At 38.8% G+C, this 13968-nt stretch overlaps 1 protein-coding gene across 2 annotated transcripts; it reads left to right on the top strand.

Moving 5' to 3' along the window:
- On the top strand, positions 1 to 10797 carry LOC148344167 (centrosomal protein of 78 kDa-like). 2 transcript variants are annotated; one of them, XM_088305200.1, is made up of 16 exons: positions 1 to 146; positions 1043 to 1306; positions 1373 to 1548; positions 2191 to 2263; positions 2392 to 2495; positions 3107 to 3281; positions 3376 to 3489; positions 3759 to 3823; positions 3908 to 3998; positions 4876 to 4993; positions 5096 to 5159; positions 5247 to 5402; positions 5475 to 5552; positions 6085 to 6209; positions 9277 to 9436; positions 9914 to 10797. In XM_088305200.1, exons 2-16 carry the CDS (start codon positions 1045 to 1047, stop codon positions 10448 to 10450), a joined length of 2298 nt encoding a protein of 765 aa, XP_088161326.1. In that variant the 5' UTR covers positions 1 to 146; positions 1043 to 1044; the 3' UTR covers positions 10451 to 10797. The 2 variants fall into 2 exon arrangements, with proteins under 2 accessions (XP_088161326.1, XP_088161318.1); XM_088305192.1 differs by having other exon boundaries at positions 6034 to 6209.
- Positions 10798 to 13968: the final 3171 nt, after the last annotated feature.

The raw sequence follows: 13968 nt of genomic DNA, 5'->3' as shown, positions 1-13968 counted from the left end.
GTGACATCGTATAGCGAAGAAGTTGGTGTCTCTTTTTTTGAAATCTCATTCCCACGGTTCGTGCATAACAACAATAAATCCTTGAAGTTGTCGGACACTTGAGCAACGAGACTTAAAACAGTCGAAGTAATTTCGTGAACATTAAGGTATGTCAGTCAAAAATGCTGTCAAACATCAGATTGTATGTCTAACAGCGTGGGACATTACCGTTTACCATTAACGGCGCGTTGCTAACAACAATGTTTTTTTTTTTTTATCACGATAGTTGCAAGGATACTAGCGGTCAAGAGAAACGACTTTATTACTTTTTAGTTACTAATTGTTCCAAACTTAATAGACCCCCGACATTTTCCAATAGTCCCTATCACCGTCATAACGACCGCGTACATGCCATTAGAATTATTTATTTTGTTGAACTTTTCGTTTGACCAAATTCATTATGAATCGTCACACACTGACGTGTATTGCTTATTCTAACAAACGGGCTGTCAACAGAGCATTTAGTAGTTTGTCGAAGCATAGCCAGTGTTGCCATTTTATCAACTTCTCCAATTACAGTCAGTCTGTTACACTGATTTACTGAAAATTGTCGTCAACATGTTCCAAACTTTTGACCCAAGCTATGTGCTTCCGAGGCGCAATTATTTTTGCAGAGGTTCCCTTTGCCTCACTTATTGAAACTCCAGATGAGGAAAAAAACGTGTGGGAGCGTTAGTGCAGGATTGTCATATTTATGGAATTGTTTTACAGGCACAGAGAGAGGACTTGGTTTAATATTTACAAACCCATCTAAAACTAAAGAGTAAAGCATTTATGTAGTTAGGAGCAGACATTTTGAATCAACAAAACGCAACAGTGATATTTAATATTAGTAATATTAGTCTAAGCGCTTGGTTGTTATAAAATAAATTCTCCCCCTAAAATGTGATGTATTCTGGAGCAAGTCTTTTTTTTTTTGTTCTTTGTGATATATTTTCTTTTGGCTGGTGCGACTCACAGTGCAAAAAAATACGGTATTATGATCTGATTGTTCTTCCCTTAGCAATGGTCCAAGAGAGTGTTCAGATCAAGAGGCGGGGTGCCCTTGACTTCATGGAATACTACACCTATGCCTGCACCCGACATCAAACAATGCCCCTCAGTGCAGTGAAAATGCATCTCGACAAAGGCATCCTGGACTTCAATGGAGACAGGGTCAAGTTAGCTGATTGGCCTCCCATCCTGGACTCCATCTCTATCAATAAGCACCTTCACCACATTGCAATTACAAGCACATATCAGACAAGCCACGGTTGTGGAGATGCAGGTAAGGCTTAAAAATGACATAACATGGACTCCATTTGCATCTGTACCTCTTTTTTTAATGTCACAGATAGAAGGTACTACAAGCCAGTGTTCAGGAAGAAGACCCCTGCTATTCGGTCTAAGGACATGACATTCAAGTTGTCTAAAGCTCTGAAGGATTGTCTATCACTTTCTCCCAACCTGAAGACTTTAAAGCTTAACGGGCTCTCTCTGAGGGAAAGAGATCTCGTCAACTTGACAAAGGTATAAATGGACTAAAAAATTGCAGCTTACATTCTACCCTGACCACTTATGTGAATGTAAATGAGCTTTCACTTGTATCACACTTTTCTACCTGCGAGGTACTGAAAGCGCGTTGGCACTTGGATTAGTAAATTTGCCTTAAATAAATCAGTTTAGCTTAATGCTAACAAATGCAGACCACTACTGGTGGGCTAATGAATAACATTGCTGTTGTAGTCTTACAGCTGTTAGGCCATGGATGCTTGAACACAAATTGCCAAGCAACACGTGTTGTCAGATAATATATCATTAGTCGCAGGCATTGTCTTTATCCTCTGGAAAGAATGATCAATATTACTGGGGCTTACTGAGGAGTTGCGACCGTCTCTAGATATATCCTTGTGTGATAATGAATGAATGTAATCTACTGGCCCCTGACACAAGGTGTGCACACCAGAAGTAGCATACGCAATGTTCCTTGAAGGGAAAATTGTTAAATTATTTACATTCTATTTTATAATGTCATTGTATGTTTTCATAACGTTCAATATTATATAATGTGATTAAGAACACATTACAAAATTTTGCCACAGAATTAATCAAGCGCCACTATATTCTACCAAAGGTATTTGCTTAATGCATAAAAACGGTGTTCCATTTCAGGGTGTAGCAAAAAGTGTTTCCTTGGAAGCACTTTCCTTGGCAAACTGTCCTTTCGCAGATGACGGCTTGGAAGGTAAGTGGTTACTTATTTGTCATGTACATATTTACGATGCACCTTAGCCTATTTTTCAGTAATGTTACACAATCTTGAATTTGTTTACATTTTTGTCAAGTATTTCCCCCCTCCCATTTATCTTTCAGTCATTTGCCAAAGTGTGAAGTACTCCACAAGAATCAAAGAAATAGATTTCACAGGATGCAATATCACATGGAGAGGGGCTGAGCATCTCGCCAACATCATCCAGGTGAAATTAACACCTGAAAAACGGTTTTCTCTCAAAGCTACTAACCATTTATTGTGGAAGGGGGGTGCGGGGGGACACAGATTAATATACACATAAATGTAAATAAAAATCTGTAGTTATCATGTCATTGTAATGGAATCTTTCCACTAAAGACTCAATGTTGTGAGTAATACTTTGTCTCCATCTATGGGTCTACAAAATAACGCAGACAATTGGAAAATTACAAGGAAAATTGTGTTTTCAGGTGTGGACGTTAACATTTCCATACAAACATAAGTGGTAGTTACATACAAATTTAATCAAACTTCATTCTTATTAAAATCAGTTTTCTCGTCATCATTGATTACTTGCTCCCTCACTTTATTAATATTTTTGCATTATTTTCTCCCCCTTTAAAAAAAATAAGCCCATATTCTTCACATTCTACTTCTTTAGTGCCAGATACAATTTAATTCAGGCTTCAGTCCTTATGCGTATTACAACAGTAATCTCCTTACATGTGGGAATTTCCAAATAGTTGGGCCACTAATGTAAATGTATTAAAACACAATCGTAAAACTATAGTTGAATTCATGTCTGTGATGGCACAACCAAACTCTGTTGTGTTTCAGCATCAGGGAATGCAGAGGCATGGCTCCGCCTGGGCACAATCCTTGAGGTATCAACAACCAAAATTAGAGGGCATGGGAGGTCTCCGCCGCCTCACGTTGAACTGTAACACTTTGATCGGGGACCTGGGCGCTGTTCACCTTGCACGTCAGCTGGCCGAAGACCTATGGCTCAAAGGTTAGAAGTTGGAAATAGAACGACAGCAAAGGAAATATTTCTATCACGGTATTCCTTAAGATCTTTCTTTGTGTGTTTGGGGTTCTCTGAGCAGCTGTGGACCTGCAGAAATGCGGCCTCTCCAATCGAGGAGCTTGTCATCTTTTGGAGGTCTTGAAGACTAATTCTACTCTCTCCATTCTGGATATCCGTAACAATCCTTTAGTTGGTAGGAAGCTGTCACAAGTGAACTACTTTCCTCTTTGTCACACCACACCCCTCCCTGTTTGGACTAATTGTAGTTCACTAAATTTTTTTTTCATTACATTACGTTCACTGTCACGTTACAGTTAATGTACTTAAAATCCCAACAAATATTTTAGAGCCCGTTTTTTTACAGCTGATGCAGCTAAAAAATTGAATAAAACTCATGACATTTTTATGACAATTATTAAGTTTTCACATTGTCGCACTGTTTTTTTCCTGTCTCTGTTTTAGACAAAGCCCTAATTAAGACTATCATAGAGAAAGTACTACTGAAAGCTGAAGGGCAGACACCAGAGGTGAGTGGTTTTGCCTTGTGTCCTACGTTGGTAAAGTAAGAAAAATATGGCTGATATTAACTTATGTTTGTGCGTTCACCGCAGTACTGCTGGATCACACCTGCCACCAAAGAGCAACTGAAAACTTCTACAACAAAGCGGCGAGTGCTGTCCAGGGCATCCACAGAGCAAAAAGGTACAATTAGACACTTTGCCCTCAGTCAACATACACACACAAATGCTGTCGCATCATTTTAAGTTGGTATTTACCTTACCTTGCAATATATCGCTTTCATATACTGTTGCGCAACATCTGCAAATTACCTCCCCGAAATCATTCTAATGAGCTAATTTGATTATCATGTCATTGAATAGAATTCTATGTACAGAGAGTCAAACTCCCGACAAGAGAATGGGCTTTATTAGCTTACCAAAACTAAAGATCGTGGGTCTCTGGTTAAATATATCTTCCCTAAACTTTTATTTTCAAGGTCTTAGATCTGAGTGATGCAATTCGTAACGTGATGAGCTGACCTAATTGTCTACAGAGTGCCAGATTTTCAAGTACGCTCAAATATAAAATTTTATACATTTGTTAAGATCTGGTAGGATACATGAAATGATGTGTGAGCGTGGCCAGATTTGGGCATTAAGTTTGATATTTGAACTGGAGCAGTGATTCTTAAGTGTGATACATCTGCGCCTGGGGTCCCTCGAGGTCAGGGGTGGGCAAACTTTTTGATTGGCGGGCCACAATGGGTTAGAAGATTTTACAGAGGGGCCGACCAGGAGCAGATGGATGGAGTGTTTTGGTAACCTCAACTCATCGGAGAAAAAAAATTAAATTTAATTTTAAATGAAAGTGAACAAAAGAATTACAACAACATATATTTCTTTGAAAAACCACAGAATTTAGAAAATAAAACATTAACAAGGTTTATTCATTTCATTTTTTTCAAGTTCGGCGGGCCAGATCAAAACGTTTAACGGGCCGCAGTTTGCCCACGCCTGCTCTAGTGGTATGCAATAAAAAAAACAACTAAATCCACCGATGTTTCTCTCTTGTGCTGCAGCTCCTAACAAAACGGTCTCTACCGGAGATGAAGGCTCAGTTGCTGTTCAGCTTCAGGAGTCGGCTTCCTGCTGCAGACATGTGCCTCATCATTCTGCTGCACGTGCTGGACGCCAGCGGTGAGGAGCCTTTTGAGCAAGTTTGTTGTAAATGAAAACAAAACGGATATAATATATATTGCACTGGTTGAAGATGACATGAGTTGCATTCTTATGTTACAGAGGTTTTCCTCCTGCAGATGCCAAGGACCAAGGTTTCCAGTCAATACGGCATCTTCGCGGTCAAGTATGGATTTAATTTATATTATTAGTTGTATAACTTGTTTTACATTTGCTACATTTTATTTTAAACACTCTTTTGACTTCATAAAAGGCTGCGTCCACTGTGAGGGTTACATTTGCATCTGAATCAGAGGAAGAGGAGTATGGCGATGAGGAAGAGGATGAGGCAGTGGTGGCGACAGATCAGAGGCCATCTAATGGAAGCCACCAGGATGGTGTCGGTGCACGGCGGCTGGATCGTATGCAGGTTAGCCACATCTTGCCCTATTGACTGATAGACTTTTTTTCTTCACTTCTGTTTGTTATTCATGTCCTGCAGATGGCGCTACAAGAATGTCGTTTGAGATTAGGAGAGGAGCGCAGGGCCAGACTTAAAGCTGAATCTTTACTCAGAGAGGTACTAACATGCTTTAGCTGGACTATGATTTCTATGAAATATTGCGTAGTAAGTCTGCCTTTGAATTGTGAGGTTCGGGTTCCATTCTTGGCTAAGACCTTACTGTGTTGAGTTTCTATATTCTCCCCTTGCTTGTGAGGGTTTTCCACAGGTTCATCTCGCATTCCCAAAACATGAATTGAAGTCTCCAAATTTTCCCTTTGCTGTGAATTTAATTAGGAATAGTTGTTTGATTTTATTTGCTTTACGATTGGGCGGTGTTGTTTCTTGTAATTTTCCCTCCAGGATTACTCTCTTGCTCACAGATAATAGTCTACTGAGTCAATGTGATATGGCCCAAAAAAGAGTCATTTTATTTGCCTTCTAGATAATATTTTACCATTATGAAAAAAAGGTTGATTAATAAATAGCTACTCTTGTTAGCTAAACGACAAAACTCTCTCATAATTTTCTAACATATTGCCATCTTGTTTGCATTCAGTTTGAGCTGGAGAACGCTCGCCTTCATGATAATAATACCTCCCTGTCCAAGATGCTGACGGCCATGGGCTCTGCGCCGCCAGATCGCAGCGCCCTCGAAGACGAAGACATCCTGGAGAGCATCGAACGCTCGTTCGCCAAGTTCCACGCTTTCCTGGATCTTGTCAACGATGCCGGGTGGGTAACACAAATACCTGCCATTTCTGCTCCCACAGTGCTCTGGCGCTCCAATATAACACTCACCAGTCACTGTGTGATTAATTTTTTTCCTCCATGTTGTTTTAAGAATGGCAAAAAAAATAAACATTTAAAAATTCACTGTGGTGAGTTATGACAACTTGCACAGTCAAACTTTTACTAAGAAGTTGTGGAACTTTGATGACCTCGTTTCGTTGGATACACAATGTGAACTTAGTGCAGTCCTACAAAACTATGAACCACAGCAACATATCAACATTGTATTTTTTGGGGATTCAATGGTTATATTGGATCTCGTTACAGTCTTCAAATGATCATCTTTTGGCTGATTGGAAATGATTTTTGATTACTAACTTTTGATCAAATTGGTTTTATTATTTTAGTTTGTTTGTACGGTATATCATTTTGCCTGAAACCTCCAGTGTAGGGAATTTGCAATTCACCATTGTGACTAAGTAGAGAAAAATACTGGATTAAATTAGTCCCTGAACCAGATGTAGTGTTAACGTGCAGTTCCAATTCAATTCCTATATCAATTATTTTTGACTCAACATTGACATTGTTCCTTCTTTACTTTACTTCATTATATTGTTGACTTGTGGCTTCCTCCCACTGGCCAGTGACCTATGCCATTGATGAGTAGTATGTGAGGTGGTTGTTTGCTAGTCTTACTTTAATAGCGTTACTTTGAGTTTCGTTACGTGTTATGGAAAGTACTGTACCAACATAGTTTGGTCAAAAAAAATATACAGGAATAAAGTCAATAAACTATCACATAAGGCAGGCTCCCCTCTCCGAGAAGTGATGACCTCAAAGTATCAAGCACGCAGGCCACGTGGTTTAAAATAACTCCACTTAATTCTCAGCTGCCAACGCTGCACTCAAAATGAAACTCTGGGCTCCTATTCTGGGCGGTGATGCTGTTCTTTCACTTCCTTCCTCGCGCGATTGTTGGTGTGACCCCTTTTACAATATTTGCTTTCATCATTCATCACATGGAAGTGACAAAATGAATGTGGAACAACCAGACTCTTAATGTTTCTTTTTCGTTCTGATGCACTGATGCCTCTTCAATATAACAACAACATATTACTCGCAATAGCACTGCCACTCCCACCCGCTCCCACTGCTTAAGATTTGTTTTGACGCAACTTACTTCCACTTTTGCTAACCCTTGAGGATCATTAAACAGTTAGGATCTCATCTCAACTCCTTTTAATCTTTAGGTGATCAGAAAGTCATTCAAATGCTGTAAATTCCTCCCCATGTTTTTTGTTGCTCATTTTTCATTTATCAAGATAACGGCATCTTGACTTTACACACCCGTGAACCTTGGTTTTTCGCAAAGGAAAACCACCTAAAATAGGCCCAAATCCATGATCTTGAGAGAGCAGATGGGGGGGGGGGCAAACCAAAAAAAATCTCATTTCTGTTTTGTCCCCCTCACACACTTTGAACACATTTAAACATCCATCCATTATTTTAGCCTCTTCTCCTCACTAGGGTCATTTTTGGAATGTCGGAGGAAACCGGAGTACCCGGAGGAAACCCACGCATGCACGGGGAGAACATGCAAACTCCACACAGCCAGAATCGAACCCATGACCTCTGCACTGTGAGGCCATCGTGCTAACCAGTCGTCCACGTGCCGCCAAATTTCAACATATCAAAACACGTTTTTAACACTGACTTATGACTAGATCTGGTTGTCAATTCACATTTTCAATATCGATTTGATTTGATAAACAAGGGCATGATTGGATTTTTGATTCACTTTGATTGATTTTTGATTCAATCAAGGATTTCACGCAGTACCAATTTTACTGTTGTGTGGAATGCATTCTCAGAAAAAACAATGCTGTGGTTATTACGAACTGCTTGTTGAATATGAATATTTCTATTAAGAATTGAAGCCAATGCAGTTACATAAAGCATGTACATTTTATTTAACATGATCTTATCAAAACCTTTAAATATATCTGCCTTCATGCTCGTTGGCGCTGACTTCACTGCTTCTGCCATTTTGTTTTGATACGCTGCTTTCGCGTAGTCACAAGATCTCACGCGTCGTCATGGAAATATTATGGGGAAAAATTTATTATTAAAAGTATCGATATATTGTTGTACTAATCGATAGCAGCCTATGAAAAGGAAAATCGCTTAAAATCGAGATACCGATTTTTTTGGGGGGTTGTTTGCTTTTTAAACCCAACCCTGTTTTTGACATTAGATAAAAGGCTTAACAGTGAGTATACTATTCAAATGAAAGAACGTTAAAAATGACACTTTATCAGCCAAAATTACACTTTATCAGCCAGTAACATAGTGGGAGGACATCGCCCAAGAGATGCGAGTAATTGACTGCTTGCTTCCTGTGCTGTACGCCTCAATTTAGTTTCATTTTGAGCAAGTCAGTTTATTTGATTATTTATACCTAGTGCAAGTACTTCAACCCTTATCTGGTCTTGTGTTCTGATGCATCATACATGGTGATGAGTTATAAGGAAAAAAAACTTGAAATGACCTTCCGCTCTTCTTCTTTATCTTACGCCATTGTGTCGTATCCTAAAGTCGACTTTGTATTTGTTTCATTTTTTTAAAATATTTTATTTTACAACTTGAATTAGGTATAGTTTGGCCCTCAAACCAAAATAATGCAATTTGAAGTTGAAATAAAATCTTTTGTACAAACATGCCTCAAAGGTCAAACAAAAGTTGTATTTTAAACCATCGTCTTACATGAGATGTGTGATTTCTTTAACACATTGCTGGCCTCAGGCCCAAACCTCGCAAGTTACATTTTGGTAAATAATTTTTTTTCCCCAAAAAAACAAAATTCCAGTTAAGGGGGAACAAAAAAGAATTGTCCAGTTGACGCATGTCAAGCTGCTAATTGTCTTGATCGCATTCCGCTAAAATTAAACCCCCAAGCTAGCGTAATGAGGAATAACCAACACACTGTACATGTTTGGGTCCCAAGTTAGCTCATGTGTATGGTATTATCAATTTTCTTCCATCTCACCTACATTATTCTGTTCTCGTTCAGGCTAGGTCAGCTCGCATCAATGGCTGGCATTGACACGTCAGATTTCTCACCTTTGGGAAGACCACAGCTCTCTTCCACAATGGGACATGTCATGCAACTGGATGGAGCAGCATCGGGTGGACGTCCTTCCCATCATATTCAAGTGCAAAATTCTGCTGTGGTAAGCATTTGAAATGGATTTGAAGTAGTTGTCTTTAGAAACTTAGCTTGACCAATGTGACAGAGCAAATTACACATTACACTAGTTTTAAAAGCAAAGGAAGGAATGGAGTCCCGCCGCTAATCGTGAAAACTTAATTGAGGATACCCCAAAATTTGTATTTAAACTGTAAATATATGACAAACTATGATGCCCAAAAACTAATCTTATGACATTACATTTAAAAATATCTTACATATTATTTGATTTGAATTTCCATACATATGTGGTGAAGACTCCCCAAAACCTCCACGAGCAACGCAGGCAAAACTAAAGGTGCGGTTGTGGGTTTCAATGTAAACCGTAATTGTGACCTTTGGCCTGCCGTGTATAGCCTTAGTGTATTTGACTTTTTTTTTTTTTTTTGCTCCGATGTCTGCTGCCCGCCAGGTTGGTATTACAAATGAGATAAAAATAAATCCTTCCCTTTTGTTTTAGGCCGCCAGGGCTTATCCTGATGACGCAGCTGACATCAGCACTCCTAAATCTCCACACTCAGACAGAAAACCTCGGCATCGAGAGGGGCTGCTCGACGTGAACGTCCAACAGGCTGCAGGAGCACAGCTAGACTTAAGTGTCATAAGAGAACAGGAGCAAGATCAGTTCTCGAAACTCGAAACGCAGTACGACTCTGGTTCAGAGCGCAGTTTTGCTAGCCAGAGATCCCACCGTAAAAGTTGTCAGACTCCGAGAAGTCGCCCGAGCGTCGGCCTCAGTGCTTCCCATCGTAGTCACGGCGACAATTCCAATCACAGCAATTCATCCCATAGCTGCAGCTCCCATGGCAGATGTAGCGCAGGCGACATCATGAGAGACATTGTAAGTAACAAGGCGCAGTCAGCAGGATCTCAGAGGCTGGCAGTCATGCAACGGTCTGGGTCAGAAGGGTCAGAGCAGAAGACAAGTTCTGACATTCTGGAGGAGATCAGATCTTTGGTCGGTCTGCAAGGACACTTGGATGGTGAATATTTGTAACACAACAGACTCTTCGGCAGCTCTTTTTCATTTTATTTATTTGATGAGATAACAATTCTGGATTGTAATTGGACAATCATTGCAAAAGTTCTACGGTCTCCAGATTAACCTTTTTTATCAAATTATGTTGTTAATTTGTTATCAAGTGCACACAAATGAGCCTCGGACGGTTTAAGAAATGAAATCACTTTTTTTTTTTTTTATGCCAAAATGTATTATTTTACATGTTATGCGATCCCTACTTTTTTAACTGCAGATTTTACAACATTTGTGAATTTGCCAACAATAATAGGTTAACTATTCATTAGGTTGTGCACTAATACACAATAAAACAGATCTGTCAAGAATATCTTAGAGAAATGGGCCTTTTGTGGACGTAGAATTCCATTAAAAATGGCAGCAAAAACAAGTGTCACATTTGTTCAGTTTAAGTAGCTGATGAGCAGATTTGAGATTAAAATGAAATAAAAGAAAGTGTGTTTTGTTGACGCTTCGTCACAGGGTGGCATGATACTCCAGCATATTGAACTCCTTCACGAATGAATGTTTTCACAATCAATCTATGCCAATCAAAAATCCTGAACTCTTTTGGGTGTAAGAGAGTCGTCAAGCTCAATGTTATCATGAGTGAGAACAGTACCACACTACTTTGCACTTGCAATCTTCGTAAGAAAGCTGCTCCTGCTTGACCTCCTCTGATATGTTGTTGCGTTATGGAGTAAGAACAGTCCGTAAAGGAGAGGGTACAGTGATAGTCAACAAAAGACAGTGAGATGAAATGTGCCTGACCTGGCACATTTAGAAAAAAATAGTGTTTGAGTCAAAAAGATAGATTTCATTAAACAAAAAAATTCAAATGAATGGTTTATTATTTTCTAACCGACTGAACAGTTCCAGAAAATGACAGAAGCATGGTTTTGGAGTTGAAACAAAATATCAATTATTTTTACTTTGGAATGTCAATGAGTATCCAAAGTCCACGAGTGTATTTGGTGTTTTCTTTGGCATCTTTATGTGTGCCACCACAGAAAGGTGCCAGTGATAGCAAAGAGTTCTCTCTGATCGGGCTGCTCGGTACAATATGGATAACTGAACAATATACAGTGATGATGTGGATATGACGAAAAGTGGAACATTTGATTTGTTCGTGAGTTGACATGCTTCCTCTCTCCCCTTCTTGTTTGCTCATCAAATATGTGTGACTAATTAGTAAGCATATTTTATTCTGTGAATGAAACACATGACAAATCAGGAGCTTAATTTCAGATTTTGAGACCGATCATCACCCTATTTATTTTGGGGATCTTGTTGTGAATGTGCTACTACAGCAGCAGGATAATAACGTCGCTATTTAAGTTATATGGCATCCTGTCTGTATCTTAACTAAATAGTTACATTTATTGTCTTTTTATAGTTCAGCAGCCACAACTTTTATAGTCAGCTAGAGATAATAAATCCCTGCTCCAAATCAATGATTGGATGGCCCGCACTGACTACTGTTATGTAATTATATATATATAGAAAAAAAAAAAAAACTGGCAAGCCGTCCGTCTTATCATTGTCTGGTGATAAGACATTTCTGTTTGATGAGACTCTGTCCGTCCGGTGTGTCACATGGTATAAAAAATATACCGTAAAAAAAAATGAATGCTCCCACTTTGACCTTCAATTATGTGTACTGGCTGTCGGCCGTCCGATGGGTCCTCTGAGATTGATTTAATAAATACCCCAGTGTCATGCTGCATACATTTGGCTTATGGGGGTGAAATGCGATGACCATTAGGTCTCTTTTTCAGGGCCGTGTCCCCACATTTGACCTGTGAACTTGTATTGACTGTTGGGGTTCAATGCACTATGAAGGGATAGTTGTCTTTGAATTCCTTCTCCAAATACTGCACAGTTGTTTACGTTACTTTCTTTAAAAATGTGACAAAGGTCTGCAGATCCAACAATTATCAATATTTGTCAATTTTATGATTATTAGAGCACTAAAAGAACACAAAAATAAAATTATGACAGAAATGAAATCTCAAAGCAATGAGAATTAAAAACTGTTGATTGTACTGTATTGTATGAGACAAAGAATAAAGTTGTAGCATTATGAGAAAAAAGTTGCAATGTTATACCGTTAAAAGAACAAAGTCATAAATTTGGATTGTTACATACAAGAAGCAAATTATATTGTCAATTAAAATGTGAAAGAAGGCGAGCAAAAAAAAACATTCATAAATATGTCAATAACTTTAAATGTAATCTGTCCAACAAAATCGCTATTGTGAAATTTTCATTGAAGATATGATTATGGCAATGATGAAAATTAAAAAAATAACAATGTTGTCATGCCCCCTGGTCCGAAATTATGGGGAACGAAAAAAAGTCACCCGTTGGAATGTTAACAAGTGAATGTCAGAATTCCTGCATCATTCATCAGTCTAGTTGATGTGCGAAGGCACCACTGAAAACAAAAAAAAGGCTATTTAACAAGGAAAAAGTCAGAATATTACAAGAATAAAGAAAAAGTAGTGCTTTTACTAGTAAATGTAATAAAGGGTCGGATTTATTTACATAGCCCTTAAACACAGAAACGTCTTAAAGATCTTAACCCCCAGGAGGGCAAGGAAAAACCATGTCAAAATTTTAGTTCAACTACTTATTAATCAGGTAATATTCAAGCAAAAATGACCCACAAATCATTCAAATATTTTTATTAGCCAGTGTTGCCGTCACGCTGAATCAAAAATAAATTGTGAAATTGAAGATAAAGGTGCGATTGGCTGGCAACTAGTCCATAATGTACCCTCCCTCTCACCCTTCGCCACTTCTGATGGGCTCCAGCAGACCCACGACCCGAATTACAAAATAATGACTAAATAAAATAGTCAATGAAAAAAGTCAGAAATCTTTGAGGAAAAAAATACATATCATAGCAAGAAAAAACACGTCTATCTTTCTGCTGCTTGTCGTCTCTTCCCAAACTAATTACGCGAATGATCGCATGACACACTGATATCTTTTAGTCAGTCAAAATTAGTTAATTAGTTAATTAATAATTCCCCACATTGTGGACAGTTGCCAGACAGACACTACTTATCTTTTAACTCCCTGGCTATCGTTAATTTTATGACTATCAATTGAGGATGAGCACTGATAGTTGTTGATTTAACAGACTCATTCACTCACATTCACATCAATGATCAACTTAATCTGGAACGAACCTAAAGGCCTCCAGACGCCAATCCAACGTCAGAAAGTCATGTTTGGTGTAGTGCGCAACACCGGAAAGTCTAAGCCGTTGTTGGCGTGTCTGGATGGGCATGTTGGGCTGATTCAATATGTAGAATCGTGTCGGGCCGTCGGGACAAATGATCACTGCGATTGGCTGTCGGGTAGCGAATCGGTGCACTGGACAAGAAAGGCAAGTGACTAAATCAGCAAAACTGTGACAATAGAAGAACTAAATGAACTTTGCTCATTTTCACATCTCCTCTATGGACATAATGTTTTGACAGAAGATTGCG

This window comes from Idiotropiscis lumnitzeri, chromosome 1 (genome assembly GCF_059441095.1).
Source record: "Idiotropiscis lumnitzeri isolate Australia: NSW breed Sydney's pygmy pipehorse chromosome 1, RoL_Ilum_1.0, whole genome shotgun sequence".
In the NCBI taxonomy this organism is placed as follows: Eukaryota; Metazoa; Chordata; class Actinopteri; order Syngnathiformes; family Syngnathidae; genus Idiotropiscis; species Idiotropiscis lumnitzeri.
Note: the sequence above shows the minus strand (reverse complement) of the source record. Positions and strands in the feature narration are given on the sequence as shown.